We start from the raw sequence: 26,482 nt of genomic DNA on the forward strand, positions 1-26,482 counted from the left end.
CCTTTTGTTTATTTATACTTGAATAAATTTTTTTATTGTACTGTTTATGTTTAGGTTGCAAAGTGTAATCTAACTAAAGAGGAAAAAGAATTTCTAGAGATGGCTCACGTGGATGTAGAGGAAGATGATGACGACAACAATAACTTGACATTAAATGAAAACTTAAAATCAGAGAAAATTAATGGAATTACTGATGCAGAACCCGGGGTTGTTAATCAGGTATTAAAATAGTTGCTTGTTTATATAAAATAAATTAAAAATAATGGAACTTGTAAAACAAAATATTTCACTAAAGTGGGTTGTCAATTGCACACAAGTCGTAAATAAGATTTTAAATATATCTATTACTTGTTATCTTATATTGTACCAGTGTATTATAAAGATTTCACATGAAAAATGTCTTTGTAGAAAAATAATGAAGACCAGCAGTCTGAGATGATAGATAATAAATTAACCACTGATTCTGCAACAATTGGTGCATTAAGTACAAATTCTGAGGTGAGTGCGAATACCTTGTTCTATTTAAAAGCGCATTAATGATATAAATATTTCTATTAAACAACAAATTAAAACATTGCATAACATAAATTTGTATGTTTAAAATAAGTTAAAATTCCTTCTTGTTACAATACTTGATTTATAAAACATTTTAATTGCATAATTATAGATTAACAGTGAAAGTGTGCATAAAAAAGCTCAAGAAATTATCAGAATGGATGCAGAAAATGATTATCAGGAATTTGTTGAGTCGTTGTGGAACACAAGAATTACCAACATGATCAATGAAAGTGAATCGGTATGTTACATAACTGTTTATTTTAATTGTTTTCAAATTAAGTCATTTTTTACAATTATAATTTAATTGTAATAAGGTTAAAAAAATTGTAATGGAAGATAAAGTACTTGGAATTTGTGTACATAGTACTTGTTTGTGAATGATTATTTGTTTTCTTTACATTTCAGGTAATAACAGGAAATGAAACTATAACTAGCAATGTGCATTATATGCAGCCCGAAAATGGCGTTGAAAATGTCGAGGTAAGTATTGCTAAGATGTTTTGATCACTATTAAACGTTTAGATTGGGTAATTGGATTACATTTGAATTTTTAATTCTGAAAAAAAGTTCAATTGGTCACAAAATTTTGTAAATCTTATTATACTTTTAAAATTAATACCCTATTTAAAAATACAAATATTTCTGTCGTTTTAGGTAAATAATACCGTACAGACTTCTAACAGATCGAATGAAATGATACCGTCACAACAGCAGCTCCAAATGTCTCAGCCACTGCAAGATATCACAAATTCACAAATGAAGGGCAATACAAGTTTACATCAAGTACGTAAATTTTATAACTTTTAAAAAAGTAGCTCTTAAAAATACAGCCTAAACACTATCAATTTCAATGGTATTTTTAAACGAAATTTATTTCTATTTTACTGCATGGTGTGTGTTAAGGTATTACGAGTAATTATTCAAACACTTCATACAAATGTAAATAACTATTTATTCATGCGTACTAAGCGTTGTAAATAAGCATCTATACTTACTTAATAATTAATTTTGTTTTAAAAAGTTAGAATATAAAAATGAGAAGATGTAGTTTGATATCCAATGAGACAACTCACCACTAAAGACCAAATGATATAGAAGTTCAGAGCTATTGGTCATAGTACGGCCTTTAGAAATGAGCAAAACCTATACAACATTGTCAGCTATAAAATGTCTCGTAAAACCAATGTTAAACAAACCAAAGGAAAACACCAACAGCGTAGTTTGTGTACAAAATGTTATGTACGCTTAAAAATTATAGAATATTATTAAACCATTTCTTATTTGCTTTCAGTCAGAAGTTAGCCCATATTATAAAGACCTGTATGCAAGGAGATTCATACAACATACTGATTCTGGTATGCCAGGCTTTAAACGCCGTCACTTGGAAACCGAAATCTATATGTCTGAAGTAAGAAACTTATTTATTGTGACAAAATATAAATAATAATCAAGGTGAACAAATAGAGTGTAATCTATTATTTGTTGGTTACGTACTATTGAATGCTAAATCAAAGTATTATGACACTTTTAAGCAAAAAAAAACATAATATTTGCATTAATAGCGAAATTTTTATATTTTAATTAGGGACTTTGTTTAATTAAGGTAGATCATAGGTATATGTTTCTTGAGATAGAATTTTCTTATACTTTGCCAAAATGAAGATTTTACTATGCTTTTTTCGAAAATATAATAAAAAGTATGGGTCACCGTGCTATTTTCCAAGCTATGAGTCGTTGAAAAATGCATAAATTTGGTTAGATTGTTCATGAAAAAACATATTTGTGTGCATAAAAAAAATCTATGAGATAGAATTTTGAAATAAATTGTGAAAAGATAGGTTTTGTAAAATGTTTTAAGAAAATAAAAATAAAAAATGGTGTCACCGAACTTGTTTTCTTGCTACAAGTAAAAATAAAAAATTTCCCTATCAATCCAGTATATATTTTTTACTTAAAGAGTTATCTCCCCTTAAATGACTTATCTGAAAAAATGGATTCTAAAAACACAAAATTTGATATTTGTTTAAATATTATGACTTATACAATAAATCACCAAGTTTTCTTGATATAAATAAACAGTCTAACCAATAAATTGCAAATCTGTCTCCAAATTTGCAGATTTGGGCAAATAACTAGACCGATTTTGTACTGGGATTGTACAATCCAAGATGGCGGTATACCATGAATCTACCTTAATTCATAATCACTTGAACAATTTTTTTAATGATTGTTTCAATTTGTTACATTTGTTATTTTCATGCTTTGATTTAATGTTATATTTTATTGTAACTTTATTTTTACGCTTTTCAGAATCGTGAAGAATGGGACAGTAGCATGTATCCGGAGGAGTTGTTCCCCAAAAAAGTATCCAAAATTACAGAAATGCAAACCTTTCATCCTGCAGTTAATGAAATTATTGACTTTAAACCAAATTCAGCTCTATCAGCGGGAACAAACGTTTTTCTTTCAGGATATTGGAAGAAAGGACTTGTTATAAACATTGAAAATGACGACAGTAAGGGGAAGGTATATACCTTAAAAGAGCTTGAAAATGGCAAAATTCATCAAGTTTCTAAATATCTAATTCGTCCAAATTTGATTTAGACAATTAATTTATGAATTCCATGTCATTTAGTTGGGTCAAATAAAGTCTACTTTTTACTTTGTAATTGAATTATTTTATAAAATGTTTTTTACAATAGGTTTTATTATACAGATATCAGAAGATGTGGCATGAGTGCCAATGAGACAACTCTCCATCCAAGTCACAATTTGTAAAAGTAAAAGTAAAAGTATGTTTGTTAAAGAGAGTCATATTCGCCAATAAGACAGCAACTTAAAAACTAGAGATGTATTATCATAATATGATTGCCAATGAGACAAGTCTGTGAAAGAGACGAATACTGGTCATCAAGACAGTAACGAAACGACCAGAGATTAGTATCATACTATGATTGCCAATGAGACAATCTCTATCCAAGGCTAAATGTCATTAATTCTAATTAACTATAGGTTACCGTATGGCTAACCCCGCAGATATTAATCTATAAGTTAACGCCCAAAGGGTATTAAACGACAATTGAAACGGTCTGATTTATATACAAAACAAAAAACAAAAACAAATGCGGTGTACTTGTCAACGAAACAACTATACACTTAAGACCAAATTTCGTTGGTGTATGCACCTAATTACATTATGACCTTCAACGTGGAGCATTAAATAAGGCTATATAGGACAACACAATAACTAGTGTAAAACAATTCAAAAGACGGCATGATTCATAAATATTACAATAAAAGAAAAACTATTATAAACACTTAAAAAACAAAAACCATTGCATTAACCCCATTCCAGTTTCACCATCGGATTAATGGTGTGTTATACCAACGCACTTTATCGTGTCATATACCATCGTACTGTTTCATGCAATACCATCGCATTTCAGCGTGTTATACCATCACACTTTAGCTTGTCAAATACGATCGCATTTTAGCTTGCCGGACCATCGCACTTTAGCGTGTTATACCATCGCACTTTAGCGTGTCTTATACAATCGCACTTTAGCGTGTCATACCATCGCACTTTAGCGTGTCATCTATTTGCACTAAAACAAACAAACAACCATCGTACTTTAGCGTCTAACACCATCGCACTTTAGCGTAGACCATCGCACTTTAGCGTGACAATCGCACTTTAGAGTACCATCGCACTTTAGAGTCCTACATATATATATATATATATATATAGAATTGTCAAAATCCGGATATGGTGAACAAAAATCTTTGCACCTTTGTTTGTGGTTTACCATCTTTGCCGCAAGTTTATTGTTTTCTGTTTGGTATTAAATTATAATTAAGATCCATTTATTACACCTTGTGATTCGTTTAGTTGGCAATCGCCAATGGCAGTCAGCAGGGTTTAAGAACATTTGTTGTTCGACCTGTTAGTCAAATGCGTTTTGTTAAAACATACTTTTTCACTTTTTTGGTCTTTTGGAAAATGTTGTTTGTGCTGTATTTAGACCCCTCTAACAAGAAATTTGTTTTGCATGCACACGTATAAAAAAATGCGGTTTTTATCCAACGCAATCATAGGTTTGAACGTTGTTTTCAATTTAGACTTGTTTATATTTTTTCGTTTGGGCTTGTATTATATTTGCCTTCGGGTTTATATGATCCGTTCATCCTATTTTGACTCCTCAAAATTCAAGAGTCTATCCTAAATTGAGGTAAATTATATGGCCTTCCAAATACCGTTTCGATTCCTTACATCACTGAAGAGACATTAATTGTCGAAATCTGGATATGGTGTACAAAAATCTTTGCACCTTTGTTTGTGGTATACCATCTGTCGATGTTCTTAAACCCTGCTGACTGCCATTGGCGATTGCCAAATAAACGGATCACCGATGTAATAAATGAATCTTAATTTTAAATTTAATACTAAACAGAAAACAATAAACTTGCGGAGAAGATGATATACCGCAAAAAAAAGGTGCAAAGGTTTTTGTACACCATATCCGGATTTCGACAATTAATGTCTCTTCAGTGATGTTAGGAATCGAAACGGTATTTGGAAAGCCCAACAATATATATATACATATAAACAAGTCTAAATTGAAAACAACGTTCAAACCTATGATTGCATTGGATAAAAACCGCAATTTTTATACGTGTGCATGCAAAACAAATTTCTTGTTAGAGGGGTCTAAATACAGCACAAACAACATTTTCCAAAAGACCAAAAAAGTGAAAAAGTATATTTTAACAAAACGCATTTGACTAACAGGTCGAACAACAAATAATCTTAAACCCTGCTGACTGCCATTGGCGATTGCCAAACAAACGGATCTTAATTTTAAATTTAATACTAAACAGAAAACAATGAACTTGCGGAGAATATATATATATATATATATATATATATATATATATATATATATATAAACAAGTCTAAATTGAAAACAACGTTCAAACCTATGATTGCGTTGGATAAATATATATATATATATATATATAGATTGCCTAACAATGTAATTTTAACACACTATTTAGTATGTAAATATAAGAATGTTTAAAATATTTACAAAATGATGAAAATAAACGCAATATTTCGCAAGACTAACTAGCTTTATCAAGCGTGCATCTATCCAGGTGAAATCGGATGTAGATGATAAGAAACTTTTGCAGCTCAATGTATATGTTGCACTTGAATTAAGCTGCCTTGAAAATAATACATAATTTGAGAACGAAGCAAAGGCCGGAAGATTCTATATGTTGCCTAAAATACATAAAACGGGCAATCCAGGTCGACCAATTGTTTCAGCAAATAGTCATCCAACTGAAAAGATATCAGAATTTTTAGACCATCATCTAAGACCTCATGTGAAAGAACTACCCTCTTACATCCAAGATACGACTGATTATCTAAAGAAAATGGAAAGCCTCAATCCTCTACCAAGCAATACTATACTTGCATCCATGGACGTGTCTTCTTTATATACCAACATTCCACAAGACGAAGGAATAGCAGCGTGTGAAGAGGTATGGAACACTCGTAGTGAAAAAAATCCTCCAACTGAGTGCCTTGTTACACTTCTGAAACTAGTGCTAGAGAACAACAACTTCTCTTTCAATGAAAAACATTATCTCCAGATAGACGGTACTAGTATGGGCACAAAAATGGCCCCGTCATATGCCAACATATTTATGGGCCAACTTGAAAAACGCCTCTTGGCTAGTGCTCCATACCAGCCCTTATCATGGTTCCGATTCATTGACGATATTGATTTCAAATGGACAGATTCACAAGAACATCTTAATGAATTTCTAGGACACTGTAACTCTTTCCACCATTCAATAAAATTTACATATGAATCATCTATGGAGAAAATAAACTTCCTCGACACTACGAGTTACATCAAGAACGGAACCATTATAACGGACCTTCATACCAAACAAACGGACAAACATCAATTCCTTTCTCCTAAAAGTTGCCATCCTAAACACTGCTCCCGTGGCATCCCATTCAGCCAGGCATTGCGAATCAAGAGAATATGCTCTACTGAAAATACGCAATATGCTAGACTTGGACAACTACGTAAACATCTAGTTGTTCGAGGATACAATAACAACATCATTGATAGCGCTTTCGAAAGAGCAAACAAAACTAGTCGCCAAGAACTTCTAGAGTACAAAGATAAGAATAAAGCAGCTAACAGAACACCCCTTGTACTCACTTACCATCCTGATTTTAAAAATGTGTCTTCCATTGTTCAGAAGCATTGGAAAATTATAGAAAATGATTCAAATCTTAAAAAAGTATTTTCCTCACCACCAGTCATGGCCTTCAGAAGACCTAAAAACATCCGTGACAAATTAGTGACATCTGTATTAGCAAAGCAGCCTACTCCATCTCCCGGTTGCTACAAACAATGTGGTCGAAGGAACTGCTTGTGTTGTAAAGCTGCCAATACAAGCAGTTCTTTCATCAGCTCCGTTACTAAACAAAATTATACCATCTACTCAAATTCCAACTGTAAAACGGAGAACTCAATTTATATATTAACATGTGACACATGTGGCATTCAGTATGTGGGAGAAACAATGGACAAATTTAATATTCGGCTCAATAACCATCGTTCATGGTACAAAACCAACAAAAACTGTCCTCTCACAAGACATCTTCGTTCAACGAAACATTCTTTTGATAATGTTACCTTCCAAATCATAGAAGTCAACACCGAGTGGGACACCACGGCGAGAAGGAGAAGGAAAATTTTTTGGATTCACCAACTCCACACTTTAGAACCTGATGGTCTTAACGAAAAAGATGAGAAAAGATACAGGAAAGATAAAGAATAATTTAGTACACAGCATCGCCCTTTTTATCCTGTAATATTGGCCAATGGACGTTGCTAACTTCAACTACCAATTTTGTAAAAATCTTGAACTTCATCCAAATTATGTATTATTTTCAAGGCAGCTTAATTCAAGTGCAACATATACATTGAGCTGCAAAAGTTTCTTATCATCTACATCCGATTTCACCTGGATAGATGCACGCTTGATAAAGCTAGTTAGTCTAGCGAAATATTGCGTTTATTTTCATCATTTTGTAAATATTTTAAACATTCTTATATTTACATACTAAATAGTGTGTTAAAATTACATTGTTAGGCAATCTATAATTTTATTTGTGTAATTGAATTAATCTCTGTACTGATTAATCCACACTCCCATAGATTTGTATGTCATGTGCTGCTATTTATAGGCACTTATATATATATATATATATATATATACGTATATTTGTTTTCACTTTCAATACCGCCGTGCTAACTTCACTAATTGGCAGATAAGTATGCAGTCATATAAAAGAAACCGAAAAGAACGTTCTTAAATCAATAACTTACAAACAAAAATACCGAACTTTACGGTAAATTTTAAAAGGGAGAAGTCCATGAAACCTGACATATTAAGCGTAGACTATATAAACCAACAAAAGAAATAAAAAACAACTATCATATTCCTTATTTGGAATAGGCATTTTCCAAAGAAAATTGACACTCCTACAACCATGTATTCGGAGCAAGTAGCGAAAGAACAACAACACACACTGAAATAAAAATCACTCATATATTTAAACACAGTTCAAATGTAGAATGGTTATAAGGCAAATTTATTTTATTTGATTTTATCAAAATGACAATATCTTACTTCACTATTGTCAACTTTATCTATAATGTTTGACGCAAGTGCATTACGTGGAATTTTATCAAATCAATAAAGAACACAGGTAGATTCAGATAAGACATATACAATATAATAAACGAATAGATACCAGACAAACGTGTTTAGGAACTAGATTATTTGCTCATGAATAGAATGTTTCTATAAAATAACACTCTAGCTAAAAAAGCAAATATAGACAAAATGGGATGAACCTCTGAAAAATGGCTAGCAAATATGCAAACTGTCAATTTTGTGAAGGATCCGAGGATGTGAATTGGCATTGCCAGTCATGTGATCTGAATCTTTGTGATCTATGCAATACAAAAATTCATACAAAGAGTGAAAAATTATCTGAACACAAGGTCGAACTTCTAAAAGATGGAGAAAGTATTAAGGAATTGGAAAATCTACGAAAAGTGAACTTGAAGGAGATTGCTTGTTCGAAACATATGGATCAGAAATGTGTAACATACTGCCTTAATTGCGACAAATCCCTATGTGCCTCTTGTTTAATCCGACCATTTCAGTATGAGAAACTAAACAAAGTATACGAAGAAAAATATCTTCTACTCAAAGATTTGAAAAGTAAAATTGACGATTGTTACCCATTCTTTGAGGAGAAAGCGGCTGATTTCAGGAAAAGGGATGATGATGAGGTCGAAAAGCACAACGAAATAAATGAGAAAATTTTTAAAAGGAAAAATGAAGTAAAAGATGCAGTAACAAAGGAAGCTTTAGCCTTAGTAGAAGTTATGAAAGGTATATGGGATGCGGACAATAATCCACTAAAAACAGAACGTGAACGACTTTGTCAAGTAGAACAAGATTTAAAGGCCCGAAAAAATGTACTTCACGAAGCGACACAAACTCAAGAGCCAGCTTTAGTTTTTTCAACTGCAGAAAACATCAGTAGAGATATACCAGAGGAATCAGTTTTGGAAGTAACACCTCCAGAACTGTATTATATTGAGCCAATAGATGTTAATATGGAAAAGATATTGGGATCAATTATCAATAAACCTAAAGCCGTTTTGATTAAGACGTTTGAGGTTAATTTTCCCGAGATAAATGGATTAGTGTCTCTAAATGATGACATATGCGTTATGTATAATGAACGTTCTCGCAAATTTAAGTATTTCACCATATCTGATTTAAAGTTTGTAACTACTAAAAATGACATAGTTGATCAAAGCAGAAAGGACAGACATGGATATGTGAAGATTTTGGATATAACAAACTATAACGAAGAAGTTTTATTATGCGATGACACATTTCAAATGAGACGCCTTAAAAATAATGGCACATTTGAGAATATATCACTGTCGTTTACATACGATAAACTGACATTTTATTGTATTCACGCTGTAAATGATAATGACATTATAGTCGGTTTTACCAATAACGAGAGGAATTCTACTGGAATTCTTGAAATAACCGATACCAATTATGCAAGCAAGATAAGACGCGTTGAATGCGATAGAGGAAGCGACAAAAATATATTCACTTTACCAAAAAAGATAACTACAGACAACAATGGAGATATTTTTGTGATAGATCAGTTAGGCTTTTCTAAAAGAGTAGTATCGATTGGAAAATGGGGACAAACGAAATGGACATACAGTGGCCATCGAAGCCTTAATCCAGTATCAGCAGCAGCAAAAGAAAAAGAAGAAAGAAAAGATAATGGAGAAGACGAAGATGATGAAGAAACCGAAGTTGAAGCAGAAGATTTTGATCCCGGTGACATTGTTACAACATCATCTGGTCTGGTTCTGGTGTCTGAGGAAACGACAAACGCAATTCATGTCCTTTCTAAGGATGGGCAGTTCATATGTAATTGTTTATCAGATAGTGAAATAATTTCGCCTGTTAGTATATGTTTTAACAAAAAGGGAGAGTTAATGATTGGTTGTTCAGATTCTCGTACAACAAAGTTACATATTGTGAAATTCATAGAATGAGACTTCAGAAAGGAACACTTCATGTTTAAACATCATGGTTTTACGTTTTTAATGAATATTTCTAAAGAAATGTTCGTTTTAATTCAAAACTTCGTTCAAAATAAAATTGATTTTACAAATTCCATTGTGACGTCTAGCACACGTACATTATCTTTTGCTAAATTTTGCTACAAAAAAAGGTATTAGCCAAAAAACAAACACCAAGGTATGTTAAAAAATGGGGAAATCTATTAAACCTGAAAAAATCAAACGCTATATCAACCAACAGAACGAACTGCAAGCAACAACTGGCATATGCCTGACTTAGTATAAAGGGTCAGTATAGGCGTTTTGAGAAAAATATGGTGGTTTAAACCTGGTTTTAAAGCTACCTAAAACTTCTACTTGTATGACAGTTGTTTAAACATTCGTTATATTGAAAAAATTGGTGAGCAACCCAAACAGACATTATTTGTTAACGTTTCAAAAAACATACATTTAAATCTGACAAAGACGTAAACAAAAAAGTGTTTGTAGTTGATAGTTTATACAGTATATTAATATATGATGACATATGCATTTTTTCCGATAGAGTACCAATCAAATCAAATGTATAGAGGTATATAAAATGAAAACAACACAATAATAACCTCAAGCATTCAGTTAGAACCTCTGGATCCATCCACATCAGCAACTCTCAAAACCCCAAAACCCCAAAACTTGATGAACAAATACCGAGCTACGTCATGAGTCATACGACAAAAATAAATATAAAAGTACAAAGACATTCAAGGGAAAACTATAAAGTAAATCAAAAGATACACAACGTCAGCACAAAGCGAAAGCGGATTGTAATTTAAGAACATTACTTGACAGACTCAGCATTGTATTATCAAAAAGCGTCAGCATTATTTGAACTTACCAAATTGAATGTGAAATACGTTTCAAAACATTGAAAAATTACCAATACGTCAATCAAAATATAAAAATTCTTCAGCATACTAAAAGTGGTCAAACACAAGAAAGCTATAATACAGAAAGATGTGTACACATCTGATCAACAAAACACTTTGGTTGCAAGTGATACGCGGTTCCATGGAAAGGTAAGCATAGTTTACATAAATAATTTATAGCCCGATTGCTTTCTATGTTAAATTCAGCAATTTCAAGCATGCAAAACTATTTTGTTTTATGTTCAAATAAAGTTCATCTCGAAATTTTACTTTATCCGGAATTGTGCTGATAAGTTCAAAATACCTTTTATTGAGTGCATTGGTTACCTGAGGTTTGTTAGTACAAAAAAATACCCCTAATCTTAGCAACAGGGCAAATATGTCCCTATAATTTGATTACATATGTTATAAATGTCTTATTCAACAGAAACTGTCAACATGGATTCTACAGAAACTTCAAGTTCTTTAGCTTTCATTTGATATCATAATTAACCAAGCACTTTAAAGTGGCATTAACTGTCAAATTCATATTCATCGGTTATACTCAATTTCTCACATTTGATTTAGATCAAACTAAAAAAAAACAAGTGACAATGCATGGACTCGAATATCAGTATTTCGTGTGTTTTGTTAGCACAGTCCATCAAGATGACCCTAAGAGACTGTCGACGGTCATATAAACTAATATAAACATGGATGTAAACATACATAGATAGCAAACACGTGCAAAATGAATTTGTCTATATCTGATTTCATGTTAGTGGTTCAAAATGCATGTTAGTATCGTTTTTACCTGTATAAGAATGAGTTTTTTTTATGGATTGAATCAGTCAACTTCATTTTCTATGTTGCCATTATTTCCCTTATAATACCTAAAAACTCTTAGTACACGCGTAACCAATTTTTAGCTAAGGGATCACTAGGTAAATTGAAGGTCAAATGACAAATTAGAGACAATTATAAAGAATTGCAATTTAATTGTTCGTAGCCAATGCTCCTTTGAGTATTGACAAAGTTACAGCTTTGTGCGGAATTATTTTGTTTAAAATATGTACCACTGTCTTGTGATCTTTCTGAATGGGCCAGATGTTTTTTTAACCTTTTGAGCTGGTTCTGCTTAAAGGCAAATATATGTAATAGCCAAAACACGCGTGTCAGAAATCCATGTATGCTGACTCTTCTTCGACTTACTAACCCTATCGATGCCCTTGTCGACTTCCTTATTTTTTATTTTGTTTGACTTGATTTATATGTTGTAAATTCATTTCCGAGATTTGAATATCGGCTAATTAATTAAGTATCTAATCAAACAAGACTTTGTAACTTAATACATAACAAATATTTTACATTTCCCTGTACTGTAGTGGCAACATTTCTTTTCTAGAAAATGCGTTGTGAGGGTCAACTTTTGTTTTGTTTTATAGATTGTTTTATCAATATTTAGATGCGACACTTGATAATCAACCAAATGTTTAGATATTCAAACGATACATTTCAATAAACATTTGGAGTAAGCATTTAGATTCACAACAACGTGATAGTTAACACAATGTAAGATTAAAAAGATTCAATTTATTAGGATGAGTTAACAAACATGTAAAATTCAACAAAACCCATGGATATTCCCATTTTAAACTATCACCAAAGATACATGAATTGTCGAAATATGCATCTGGTGCAGTAAAATTTGTGCCGTAACTATTATCAGATATATCGAAACAAAACCCGAGACAGACAACAAAATATTTAAATTTCAAGCAAAACACGAGAAAGTCAACTAATAATGGATTTGCAAATAAACAGCAAAACACGAGAAAGTCCGCTAAAAACAGATTTACACAAAACCAGCAAAATATTCTCATAGCAGATTGGCAATCTCCTTAGGGAACAGTCCAATACAAATTAAAGGACAGTAATAATCGCAAACAGGAGCTGAGAAGAGTTTACGAAGGAACGAATTTTGTTCATTGTGTTTTATTTGAGAATCTTTGCAACCAATTTAAGTTTAACACATTAGATTTATAACTGATTTCCGGAACTATGATTTTAAACATAAATGAAAGATATGATTTTAAGAAGAAAAGACAACTTTTTCTAAGCATTTATAGGGTCTAACCAGACATTTTGCTGTAAATAAAGTGAGCAATCACTGGCAGTTTACCATACATATTGCTCCAGATGTTTACAGAAATGATCACATTGTGATGCAATTAGTGGGGCCTTTTTGTATAAAAGAAATTTACATTATTTAAAAAAAATCAAGCATTAACTTGTTTTTACAAAACAAACGGTACCTTTATCTAATGATTTAATATCTAAAAACTTTAATTCATAAGTTGAGGTTTCGATCCTTTGTTTTACATAGTAAGCGAACGAGTATAGGAGTGAACTCTTTTTCTTATTTTTTTCTTCAAAATATTCATAAGAATTATTTTCAGATATATTTATTAAAAAATAATTGTTTTCTATTTCTATGAATCCCATTCACTTTCTTTTTTCAGTTTAAGTTTAAAAAAAAACTAATAAACGGCATTCTGTCCAATTTTTAAAAATAAATATATATTTTTTTATAATATTGTCTTAAATAGGCTAGAGGGATGGGGGGGTTTAGATCTAAAAAAAAACATGATTAACCCCGCCGCATTTTTTGCGCCTGTCCCAAGTCAGGAGCCTCTGGCCTTTGTAAGTCTTTTAATTAGATTTTTAATTTTAGTTTCTTTTATATATTTCGGAGTTTAGTATGACGTTCATTACCACTGAACTAGTACACATTTTTGTTTAGAGGCCAGCTGAAGCACGCTTCTGGGTGCGGGATGTTCTCGCTGTATTGAAGACTCATTGGTGGCCTTCGCCTGTTTTCTGCTCTTTGGTCGGGTTGTTGTCTCTTTGACACATTCCCAATTTCCATCCATTTATTAAATAAATCCCAGTGAACGTATGTCGATCCAAAAGAGACAAAAGGCAATTTCTGGAATATTGACCTTCGATTCAAGGGGTAAAAAGTACAATCACGCTTTTTAATTATCTTCAATCTGATAATGGTCTGTACATAATATCTTTTAGCGTAAAGCACTTGTTGCATGTGGACTTTCACCAAATTCAAGTTATTTTGATTAATTACAATCGCAGTATATCTATCTATCCTTTGTTAATATCTTTCATGGTTATACTGACATCTTTTGTGACAGCGAAGAAAGACAGTAGATTTGACATAAGACATTTACACGTTTAAATTTATAGAATTAAACGAATTTTGAAAATACGGAATTTTTTCAGCTTAATTCTAGTTTAACTAAATTAAATGCTGTTCGAAAACAAAAATGAAGACAATTGGGTGATCATTTGAAAATGGCTAGCAAATATGCAAACTGCAAAGTTTGTGAGGAACCAGATGTTGTAAAATGGCATTCAGTCATGTGTCTGAATCTATGTGATTTATGTACGCGTAATACGAAAATTCAGACAAAAATTGAACATTTATCTGAACACAAGGCTTTCCCTTTACAGCATGGAGATAATATTGAGGATTTTGAAATATCGAAGAAAAGTGGACTTGAAGGAGATTTCATGTTCGAAACATACGGATAAGACATGTGTATCATACTGTCTGAATAGCGATAAATCGTTATGCTCGTCATGTTTAATCAGACCATTTCAGTATGAGGAACTTAAACATGTATATGAAAATAAAATTCTTTTACTCGAAGATTTAAAAAGAAAAATTGACGCATGTTTCCCTTTCGTTGAAGAGCAAGCAGCGAAATTTAGAAATATGGACGATTGCGAGGTCACAAATCACAACATAAAAGAGAAAATTTCAAATAGGAAAAATGAAGTTAAAGATGCGGTAACTAGGGAGGCATTTAAACTTGAAGAAGTTATGAGAGGTATATGGGATCCGGAAAACAATCCAGTAGTAACAGAACGCGAAAGACTTTTTCAGACAGAACCAGATTTAAAGACAAGAAAAACTACACTTCTTGAGGTTATAGAAAAACAACAGCCAACTTTAGTATTCTCAACTGTAGAAAACATTAGCAAACACATACCAGAGAAATTGTCTTTGGAGATACAGCCCCCTGAACTGATTTACATTCAGCCAAAAGAAAGTTTTACGAGAAAAGTCTTGAGATCAGTACTTAAAATATCCAAAATAACTTTTATCCAGACATTTAAGGTTGATTTTCCCGAGATAAGTGGAATAGTTTCTCTTAATGATGACATCCTTGTTATGTTTATCAGAAACTCCCGCAGATTTGTCTTTTTCACAATAGCAGGTTGTAAGTTTGTAATTTCAAATGAAATACAAGACGTAACAAAAACAAACGTAAGATATAATCCTTTTGTGAATATTTTGGATATAACAAACTGTAACGGAGAAATTTTACTGTCTGATGACTCATTTCAAATGAGAAGGCTTAAAAGTAATGGAAAATTTGAAAAAAAATCATTGTCGACAACACATGAAGACTTGACACTTTGTGGTATGCATGCTACTAATGTTAATGAAATTATCATAGGTTTTAAAAGATACAATGTATCTTCTACTGGGATTCTTCAAGTTGACGATATCCATTCTGTTGACAATACTAGCAAGACTAGGAAGATTGAATGCGGTGGAAGCAGTTACACTACTTTATTTACTCTACCGAAAAAGATAACTAAAAATGCTAATAGACCATATGGATTTAAACCATGGGCGCATTTTAGTGATTGGAATATGGGGGCAACCAAAAGTACAAATACAATTCATGTCCTTTCTAAGGATGGGCAATTTATAATATAATAGTATTTCAGACACTGAAATAACTGCACCTGTTAGTATATGTTTTAACAAAAAGGGATAGCTAATTCTCGGTTGTTCAGACTCTGAGGAAACTACGCTGCATATTGTGGATTTCATTGATTGACACCAAAGTGAGCAACAGCTCACAGCGCGTTTTATTTATATCAGAATAGATTGAAAATGTGTATATTGGGAAATTTATTTTTTTAGTATGTGTGTAGTATGTTTGATATTAATTGATAATCCTGATATCCGCAGAATGTAAATTTGTATCATAGAGTCAACACCGATTATACTCCAAATTACAAATTACAACGTAAAAGAGTAAAAAAGACCAACCCTTAAACTCTTAGCCATTATGGAATATCTGTTTCACAGATGACGACGGCTATGCTTCAATTGTGATAACTACAATCCTGTCCTCCTCATGAATGGGACATCACAGATTTATACTTTTTACCGAATGCGTACTTAAATGAGCAACATGAATGGTGCCAAATGTGGAGCAGAAACTGCTTCCTCTTCCGGATCATCTGAAATCCATTTCGACTTTGGTTTGGTGGGTTTCTTGTTACTCGGTCTTTAGTTTTCTATGTTGTGTTTTGTAGCTTTTCCCATGGAATAGTCAGTTAATATTCGAGTTTGAGTGTCACTTTTGTTATTCCGTCTCGCTTTTATAAACAACATATAAAACAATTAAATAATTTAGATATTAAAAACGTGTTAATAGATACATGGGAACATGAAGTGACATACAACAAAAATGAATATTCAAAAGCCAAAAATATCGAAGATCTGGTGGAGTAATCTCTCAATTTATGAACGTAAAATTTAAGAAAAGGAATTTCATAACCGTTTCAGTACGGAAGATCTGACTTCTGAGCTGATGATAACATTAGGGATTAACAATCCTTTATCAGTGGTATGAAAATTATTGATTGGATTTTTTTAATTCACTGGAAGAAACTTGTTTAATTTCATTTTACTATGGTTGTCACTTTTTTTTTTACAATAACTGTAAATTGTTTGAATCATGCACGAAAATATAAATGTGTTATAACTAGGTTGAGATACTTAGGTTTATATAATGTATCTGTTGTTTCATAACAAGAAAACGTTTTTCTTTGGCATATTATTTTTTTTAAGATTCTAACATTAAGTTTCATTTCGAGGAACATGATAGTGCTTTTCTTGTTTACAGTACTTCTCAAATATGATACTCAGGTACATCCTGCAGCCAGAAAAGCAGATCGGTGACCTAAACGTGTGAACTATATTTCTGAATAAATGCAATTAAGTTACATTTTGGCAAAGTATTTAAAAAAGTCTATATTTTTGTTAATATAAGTAAACTAATGTTATAATGAGAATATGAGGTAAAAATGCCGATAAGACAACTTTCCACCAGAGAACAAATAACGTAGAAGATATAAACCATAGTTCACTGCATATGCTGAATGAGTTCACAAGAAACCAAACCCCCAAAAAACACATGTAAATCAATTAACGAACTCTCCTTAAATTTCTACATTTTGGCGAGTGGCAAAAAGTATCACACATTTTGAAATTGTAAATTTATTTTATATTTTTTTTTAAATCGAAAAAATCTGACTTTACTGTAATCAACTTATTCTGTTGTGTAAAGTAAAATCACAAAAATACCGAACTCCGAAGAAAATCAAAATGGAAAGTCCCTAAACAAATGGCTAGCTAAACCTCTCATTTGTATGACAGTTGCATAAAATTCCATTATATTGACAACGACGTGTGAACATAACAAACAGACATAATAGGTTAACATATCAAAAATAGGGATACAGCAGTCAAGATTGTGTTATAATCTTATTCACTATAAAAACAAACAAATATGGTGTATGACTGCGGTGATTACAATGACAACAACAGGTAGGTAACGATTAGTTGCATGAAAAGGGCTGTATACGACAAAAAGTTACTCACTTACATTTTTAATTGTAGAATTTTCTATAAATTAATTCATGATGCTAAAGAAACTTCTATAACAAAATGGGGTGAATTAGTGAAAAATGCCAAACAAATATGGAAACTGTCAGGTAAGTGAAGAGTCGACTGATGTAAAATGTCATTGCCTGTCATGTGAAAAAAAGTAAAATCACAAAAATACTTAACTCAGAGGAAAATTCAAAAAGGAAAGTCCCTAATAATATGGCAAAATCCAAAGGTTTTTGAATGTATGCAATACACACATTCAAAATTCATACAAAGATTAAAATACAGCAAAAACGAAAAGGACGCAAAAGACAAACAACAGTATGCAAAATACAACATAGAAAACTAAAGAATGCGCTATACGAAACGACAAAAAACTGGGGTTGATCTCAGATTAAACAGATCCTGCTCCATAAATGGCACCCGTCGTGTTCCTCGTGTAAGTATAAACCCCGTTTTAGTCTAAATCTGGAGGTCACATTCAGGAAAAAAAGACGGTATTGTGGATGCGACAACTGCATGGAACGTATCCGTCGTCATTTGTGAAACAGATATTCGTAAAGGATGTCTTTTTCTAACGTTTTAGTCTCGTTGAAATCTCGTTCTGGAATTATTTCTAAAACATGTGATACAAGTGGGAAATAGCAATGAATTTAAGAAATATTATAATCAAACTTGACTCTGTGAAAAAATTGTGTATTTACAATAAGTAGATTTTGAGTAATAAATATTTCAAATTCTATTACCAATCAAGTCTGTCTTTTTAGCCAAAACTTTGAGAAAATGGATGAGGGGTACAAGACATGATTTTTTCCAAAAGCATGTACATTTATTTCTTTTCAAATTTCTTAGATATGTATTTTTTTCAATCATTTATAACAAAGAAGTTGAAATAATATGCCTTTTGTTTCTAAAACAGAGAAAAATCACAAATTTACAAAATTGACAGCATGGTCAATATGACACGAAAAAAGCATCTAGATATGATTAAACTTTCTTATATTAACACCTACCTATAGTTTTTTCAATTAAATTTATTCAGATTGGTCCATTTCATCTTTATTGCAAGTATGTAAAAAGTTTAATTGTGGAACTGTGATTTTTTCACGATAATAGCCAAAAATGGATGCAAAATGGGAAAAATTAAATCATCAAAATTGGGTACTTTCAAAGGGCCGTAGCAAAAAAAAAAGAAGTGTACCACCATATGATTTTTTCTTCACCAATTATTTTTTTTTACATTTATGTAAACCCAAAAGTCCGGTTAAGAAAAAAAGTTTAATTCTAGAAATGTTTGGCTTCTCATAGGTGTACATCCTTAACAGTTAACCAACTGGTGATGACGTCCGTAGTGACATCTAATTGTCGTAACTACAATCACGTCCAATTGGTATTTTCCTCGAGAGTGACCTACTTAATAACTTAATATTAACTGTTCAGGAACACCAAAGATAACCAACGGTGGGGTTCGTATTAAAAATTAAGGATTTTTCTTATCCCAGGCATAGATAACCTAAGCCGTATTTGGCACAACTTTTTGGAATGTTTGGTCCTTAATGCTCTTTAACTTTATACTTGTTTGATCTGAGCGTCACTGATGAGTCTTATGTAGACGGAACGCGCGTCTGGCGTATCAAATTATAAGCCTGTATCTTTGATAACTATTTACACCACTATGTCGATGCCACTGCTGGTGGACGTTTTGTCCCGAGGTTATCACCAGCCAAGTAGTCAGCACTTCTGTGTTGGCATGGATATCAATTATATGGTCATTTTTATAAATTAACTGTTTACAAAAGTATGAACTATTCGAAATACAAAGGATTCTCTTATCCTAGGCATAGATTTCCTTAGCAGTATTTGGCAAATTTTTTTGGAATTTTGGGTCCTCAATGCTCTTCAACTTTATACTTGTAAGGTTTTGTAACTATTTTGATCTGAGCGTCACTGATGAGTCTTATGTAGACGAAACGCGCGTCTGGCGTATTAAATTATAAGCCTGTCACCTTTGATAACTATTAATTTTATTCCCTTCAAATTTGGTGTATGAGTCTTTAAATTTTTTAAATTTCTATATATTTTGTGTTTTAATACTGTTGAATGTCTTATGAACGTTTTTCGTTTATTTCCATGGTATTTTCAGTTCTTTACGACTATTGAGTTTGAAAAGGCACATTTGGTATCATCGTCTCTCTTTTGATTTTCAAATCATGTAAAACGTTTAAAAAAATGAAAAGTTACTTTTTTTTTTAGAAAAATACAATTTTTTTATATAAGTTTTCATTTTGTGTAACCAGATTGAGAATAGTGACAAATCAAATGTGCTTAAACCGAAAACTTATTCTCAGATACGTTTAATATTGCAACAGAAATACGTGATCTGATTGAAGAGTAAATTCGTTGATGGCTTTTCTGGTATCATGGAAGTAATCTGCCATATGGAGTGTCATTTTACCGCAAAAAGTTGGTCCTTATACACTTCGCGCTTTAACGTTGTGACCACCTCAACCACCAAACAACATGGCTGAAAATAGAACAAAGAGGTAAAATACACGTTTAGAATATTAACTTTAAACTTGGCACAGGTCGAGAAAAACAGACAGGTTGCAACAAAGATGAAAATGTTGAGATCTACCTACTGTCCAGTTACTATCATCCAACTTTTTATTTTCATTTTTATTTCTTACTTTTTTTCATTTATCTTTAAAATCATAATCGAAAGATAATCTTTTTACATGCAGAATTACCAGCAAGACAAGATTTTCAAATAAGTTAACATTGCTTAAATCGTCATCCTAAAAGTACTTCTTGTCCTTCGATGACGAATTTTACAAATAGAGAATAGATAAAAAAAAAAAGATTAGTTATACATGTTCAATAAAAAAGAGATTTTTTGTTTTTGTTTTTTATGTACAGCCATTTCGGCGCCTTTTATACATGTAATAGCTGCCTATACTGTATGAGTTTTCCTCATTGTCGAAGGCCCGTATGATGACATATAATTGCTTATATCTACGAATTTGAACTCTGGTGAAAATTTGTCTTCTTGGCAATTATACCGCATCTCCTTGTTTTTCAAGGTATGGTAGATTTATCTATGTTGTTCCAAAGCAAGGAAATAAGAGTATTAACCTCTTTTTCTATTCTTTTATGAATGACTTATATGTACAAAACACAATGATATAAAAGAGAAAATTTGCAATAGGAAAAGTGAAATGAAAGATGCCGTAACAAAGAAATCATTAAACCTCATAGGCGTTATGGAAGGTATTCCTTAATATTTTAACGGCAAATTTCAATCAAAACAATATCCGTAATTGTATTTTTGATATACATATAGATAAAACAAAAAGCACAATATAAGATAAATGTGGTATAAATATATATAAGTTAGTTTATATGAACAAGTCTAAATTTAAAACAACGTTCAAACCTATGATTGTGTTGGATAAAAACCGCAATTTTTATACATGTGCATGCAAAACAAATTTCTTGGTAGAGGGGTTTAAATACAGCACAAACAACATTTTCCAAAAGACCAAAAAAGTAAAAAAGTATATTTTAACAAAACGCTTTTGACTAGCAGGTCGAACAACTAATATTCTTAAACCCTGCTGACTGCCATTGACGAAATGAAAATGAATCTTATTATTAATTTATTACCAAACCGAAAACAATAAAATTGCGGAAAAGATGGTATACCGTAATCATGAGGTGCAAACATTTGTACACTATATCCGGATTTCGACAATTTATGTCTCTTTAATGATGTTAGGAATCAAAACGGTATTTGGAAGGCCATATAATTTACCGCAATTTAGGATAGAATTTTGAAAGAGTCGAAATTAGATCAACGGATCATATAAACCCGAGGGCAAATATAATACAAGCCCAAACGAAAAAATATAAACAAGTCTAAATTGAAAACAACGTTCAAACCTATTATTGCGTTGGATAAAAACCGCAATTTTTATACGAGTACATGCAAAACATATTTCTTGAAAGAGGGGTCTAAATTCAGCACAAACAACATTTTCCAAAAGACCAAAAAAAGTTAAAAAGTATTTTTTAACAAAATGCATTTGACTAGCAGGTCGAGCAACTGTTGTTCTTAACTACTCTGCTGACTGCCATTGACGATTGCCAAATAAACGGATCACCAGATATAATAGAATGGATCTTATTATTAATTTATTACCAAACAGAAAACAAGAAACTTGCGGAAAACATGGTATACAACAAACATGAGGTGCAAAAATTTGTACACCATATCCGGATTTTGACAATTAATGTCTCTTCAGTGATGTTAGGAATCGAAACGGTTTTTAGAAGGCCATATAATTAACCTCAATTTAGGATAGACTCTCGAATTTTGAAAGAGTCGAATTAGGATGAACGGATCATATACACCCGAAGCCAAATATGATTGGTTATATATATATATTCTTACATTGATACCTGTGGATTATCGCATTTATCCTATTGTGATAGTTAAATTAGCAGTTTTAAAGTCCGAGCCTTAGCAAGGACTTTAAAATTTAAGATTTTACCATCAAGATTGGATAAATTCGATAATCCACGAGTAACTTTGAAAGAATCTGTTTCTCTAATAATTAAAAAATAAATTTTCATTTTTTGTTAAACGAAAATCCCCTTCGAGTGCATTCCACATTCCACAAAGTTTCATTAACACCTGTGAGCATATTATGATGCATCCAGTGAGCTGATAAAGTTTATGATCCCTAAACTCATCCAATCATCTTCTAAGATCACCAGCAACCACACGTTGATTAAATTATTTTATACAATGAGTTCGGAAGGTTTTTGATTGGCACAAAATTAGAGAAACTGTCTTAAATGACAATACAATAGATACTCCTCGATTTTTAAACTTTGGAATGAGGTACAACCACACAGGTCTACTATCAGAAAATGATATGTCAGTGATATTTTAAACGCAGTGAATAACTTGCATGATGACTAGACATATTTATTATCTTTTCTTTTATTACAATGGGCTGGCAATATCTCATTTCTCCGTTATCAGCGCTAATTACTGACATGCTAACACGAACTTCTATTGAGTCAGTGAAGAAAGACAAGTACATTTAGTTTCGCATGAAAGTTTTGTATTATTTAAATTGGATAAATTACAAACTAGTTAACAACTAGACTGAGCTTGCATAAATTAAGTATTTTCAGTTTATTGAAACGTTAATGCAGCTCGATAACAAACTTGAAGAAAATGGAATGAACATTTCGAAATGACTAGCAAACAAACTAACTGTCAATTTCGCGAAGAGTTGACTGATATAAATTGGAAATGCCAGTCATGTGATTTAAATCTTTGTGATATATGCAATACAAAAATTCATACAAAAAGTGAAAAATTATCTAAACACAATGTTGTACTTTTACAAAACGTAGAAAATGTTGAAGAATTGGAGAAACAAGGAAAATTGGACTTGACGGAGATTGCATGTATGAAACATATGGATCAGAAATTTGAAAGATACTGCATAAATTGCGATAAACCTTTATGCTCGTCTTGTTTAATCCGGCCATTTCAGTATGAAGAATTAAAAAAAGTATACGAAGAAAAGTGCATTTTACTCGAAGATTTAAAACGTAAAATTGACGAATGTTATCCATTTTTTGAAAAGAAAGCAGCCAAATTCCGAAAAATGGATGATGGTGAGGTTACAAAACACAACGATATAAAAGAGAAAATTTGTAATAGGAAAAGTGTAATAAAAGATGCAGTAACAAAGGAATCATTAAACCTCATAGGCGTTATGGAAGGTATATGGGATACGGAAAAAAATCCATTACTAACAGAACGCGAAAGACTTTCACAGATAGAGCAAGAATTAAAGACGAGAAAGAATACACTTCACGAAGTATTAGAAAAAAAAGATCCAGCTTCAGTTTTCTCTACTGTAGAACAAATAAGAAGAGACATACCAAAAATATTATATTCGAAAATACAGCCTCCAGAGCTCGTTTACCTTGAACCAAAAGAGAAAAATATGAAAGAAGTCTTGGGATCAGTAATAAGGATACCTGAAATATCTTTAATTCACACATTTGACGTGCTTTTCTGCGAGATAAGTGGACTAGTGTCTCTTACGGATGATATTTGTGTTATGTATAGTAATAAATGTAGCCAGTTTAAGTATTTCACAATATCAGGTTCCAAATTCGTAACCACAAAAGACATAGTAGATGCAGATAGAAAAGGTACACATAATTTCGAAAAGGTTTCAGATATAACAAACTATAATGGAGAAATATTATTGTCAGACATGAGACTCCTAAACAATACTGGCACATTTGAAAAATTATCACTACCATTCATACGCGATAAACTGAGATGTACTGGTATTCATTCTTCTAAATATAATGAAGTCATCGTAGGTTTTACTAATTATTGGGGATCTGCTGGAATTCTTGAACTATCTAATATCGGTTGTAGATACGGCATACGCGAGAAAATGAGACGAGTTGAATGCGATACTAAAAGTGACAAAGTATTATTCGATTGTCCAGAAAAAATAGCTACAAATATCAATGGGTATATTTGTGTGATAGACCGCATAAATTCAGAAAAAGCAAGAGTGGTAGTAATTGGAAAATGGGGGAAACCAAAATGGACATACACCGGTCATCCAAGTATCAATTCAGAATCTGATTTTTTTCCTAATGACATTATCACATCATTGTCAGGTCTGGTTCTAGTGGCAGAGAAAGACAAAAATGCAATTCATGTCCTATCTAAGGAAGGGCAATTCATTTGCAATTGTATTTCAGACAGTGAGATCACTGATCCAGTTAGTATATGTTTTGACAAAAAGGGACAGTTAATGATAGGGTGTTCATATTCTGGAAAAACCAGATTGCACATAGTGAAATTCACCGATTGAGATCGTAATATGCTAGTAGCTAACTCATCAAAGGTGTGTGTGTGTGTGTGTGTGTGTGTGTGTGTGTGTGAGTAATTTTTGTAATAATAAAATTAAACTGTTTCATTTAATGAATTACCAAATTATTTTAAGCAATCTTCTTCTGCAATATAGTATATTTTTACAGCAGCGATAACAATTTTTTGTCTCATATAGTAAACACTGATTAAACTTCAAATATCATGTAAGAGGTCGTGGGTTCGATCCATGCTCGTTCAATTCAAAGACTAGAAATTTGATATTTTCTGCTTTTGTACTATGCACATTGTATTTACACTACCAAGAATTTACCAACGTTTTTTTGGTACATTTCTACCCTCGTACATATCAGTACTGTTCGGCAAGACTAAAAACTTGTAATGTTATACTTTCTATTAATTCAGTACTGTTTATTATTATACAAAAACTGTACAATTACTAATTCTATAAATTCAGTACTGATTTTTTCAGTACTGTTTCAATACTGATTTCGTCAGTACTGTTTCAGTACTGATTTCGTCAGTACTGTTTCAGTACTAATTTCGTCAGTACTGTTTCAGTACTGATTTTGTCAGTACTGTTTCAGTACTGATTTCGTCAGTACTGTTTCAGTACTGATTTCTTCAGTACTGTTTCATTATGATACTGATTAAGTCAGTACTGTATCTGTATGGAATATTTCATTACTGTTTTAAGTATATTCTTACTTTTTTTCAGTGCATGGATTAATGTATTCATTTTAAAAAAGATGTCATTTCTTTAAAAACGTAGCTGTGCACTTTAGTTTATTTATCTTACAATTGGTTACAATGTTTACATTTGAATGCATACAGTGATGCCAATTTGAAAATAAAAAGAACTGAAAACTAATCAACTAGGTAATTATGTATTAATGGAAAAATTAAGGTATCGGTGGTCTTAGGTTGTTTTGTACATTTAGGTTGGGTTAATTGTTCTCTTTGACACTTACCCCGTTTCCATCCTTTTCTATACTGTGACATGTTGATGATTTCGTTATGTTTTTTTATTTCTCTGATTTTTTGTTCTGATTTTGTTTTACTTTAGGTCCAGCTCTTCAACAGTTATTTTAGTTGTTTTTTTTCCAATATTTTGGCATTGTCAAATTTGCATCTCATGCCGGTGCGGTCAATTGATATGGTTTATGTTTTTAGTAAGTTCTTATTAATATAGGTTTTATATTTGACAATATCATATTATATGTATCTGTGTCTTGCTTGGGTCAAATCAAAACATATTTAACAAGACTTGAACATTGGAACTGGGTATATTAATTTTGAGAAGATGGATGGGTGGATGTTTTGTCATCCAGTGGCAAGTAAAGTGCATAATCAGAACGAGGACTTGATACTCAGATATAAATAATGACAATATTTTGAACTAAACCAATATTACACTGAGCTGAATTTTTGACATGCTAGTTCACCACAAGGAGAGAATCTGCTAGAAGACATGTCATCCTAACTGGACAGGTACCTTCAGACTAAACAGTCTATGTTTTTCTCCTTAAAAAAGTTTACGCTGTGTGCTGAGGGAATAATTATAATACAACCACTTTTCGAGTCCTAATTCTCATAAATACAT

At 31.9% G+C, this 26,482-nt stretch overlaps 3 protein-coding genes and 1 long non-coding RNA gene across 4 annotated transcripts in view; 3 read left to right on the forward strand and 1 right to left on the reverse strand.

Annotated features, from left to right (window-relative positions):
• LOC127698854 (aftiphilin-like) overlaps positions 1–26,482 on the reverse strand; it is a 538,231-nt gene that overhangs the window by 170,748 nt on the left and 341,001 nt on the right. The gene's annotated exons all lie outside the window — the stretch shown is intronic.
• On the forward strand, positions 1,315–3,152 carry LOC127698923 (uncharacterized). The gene is made up of 3 exons (XR_007980982.1): positions 1,315–1,341; positions 1,850–1,966; positions 2,869–3,152. It is a non-coding gene; the product is annotated as an uncharacterized LOC127698923 (long non-coding RNA).
• LOC127737149 (uncharacterized) lies at positions 8,514–10,253 on the forward strand. The gene has a single exon (XM_052247682.1). The coding sequence runs from the start codon at positions 8,514–8,516 to the stop codon at positions 10,251–10,253; it is 1,740 nt and encodes a 579-aa protein (XP_052103642.1).
• LOC127698870 (uncharacterized) lies at positions 23,164–24,972 on the forward strand. The gene has a single exon (XM_052202575.1). The coding sequence runs from the start codon at positions 23,204–23,206 to the stop codon at positions 24,860–24,862; it is 1,659 nt and encodes a 552-aa protein (XP_052058535.1). The 5' UTR covers positions 23,164–23,203; the 3' UTR covers positions 24,863–24,972.

Source organism: Mytilus californianus, unplaced genomic scaffold (genome assembly GCF_021869535.1).
Source record: "Mytilus californianus isolate M0D057914Y unplaced genomic scaffold, xbMytCali1.0.p SCAF_4, whole genome shotgun sequence".
In the NCBI taxonomy this organism is placed as follows: domain Eukaryota; kingdom Metazoa; phylum Mollusca; class Bivalvia; order Mytilida; family Mytilidae; genus Mytilus; species Mytilus californianus.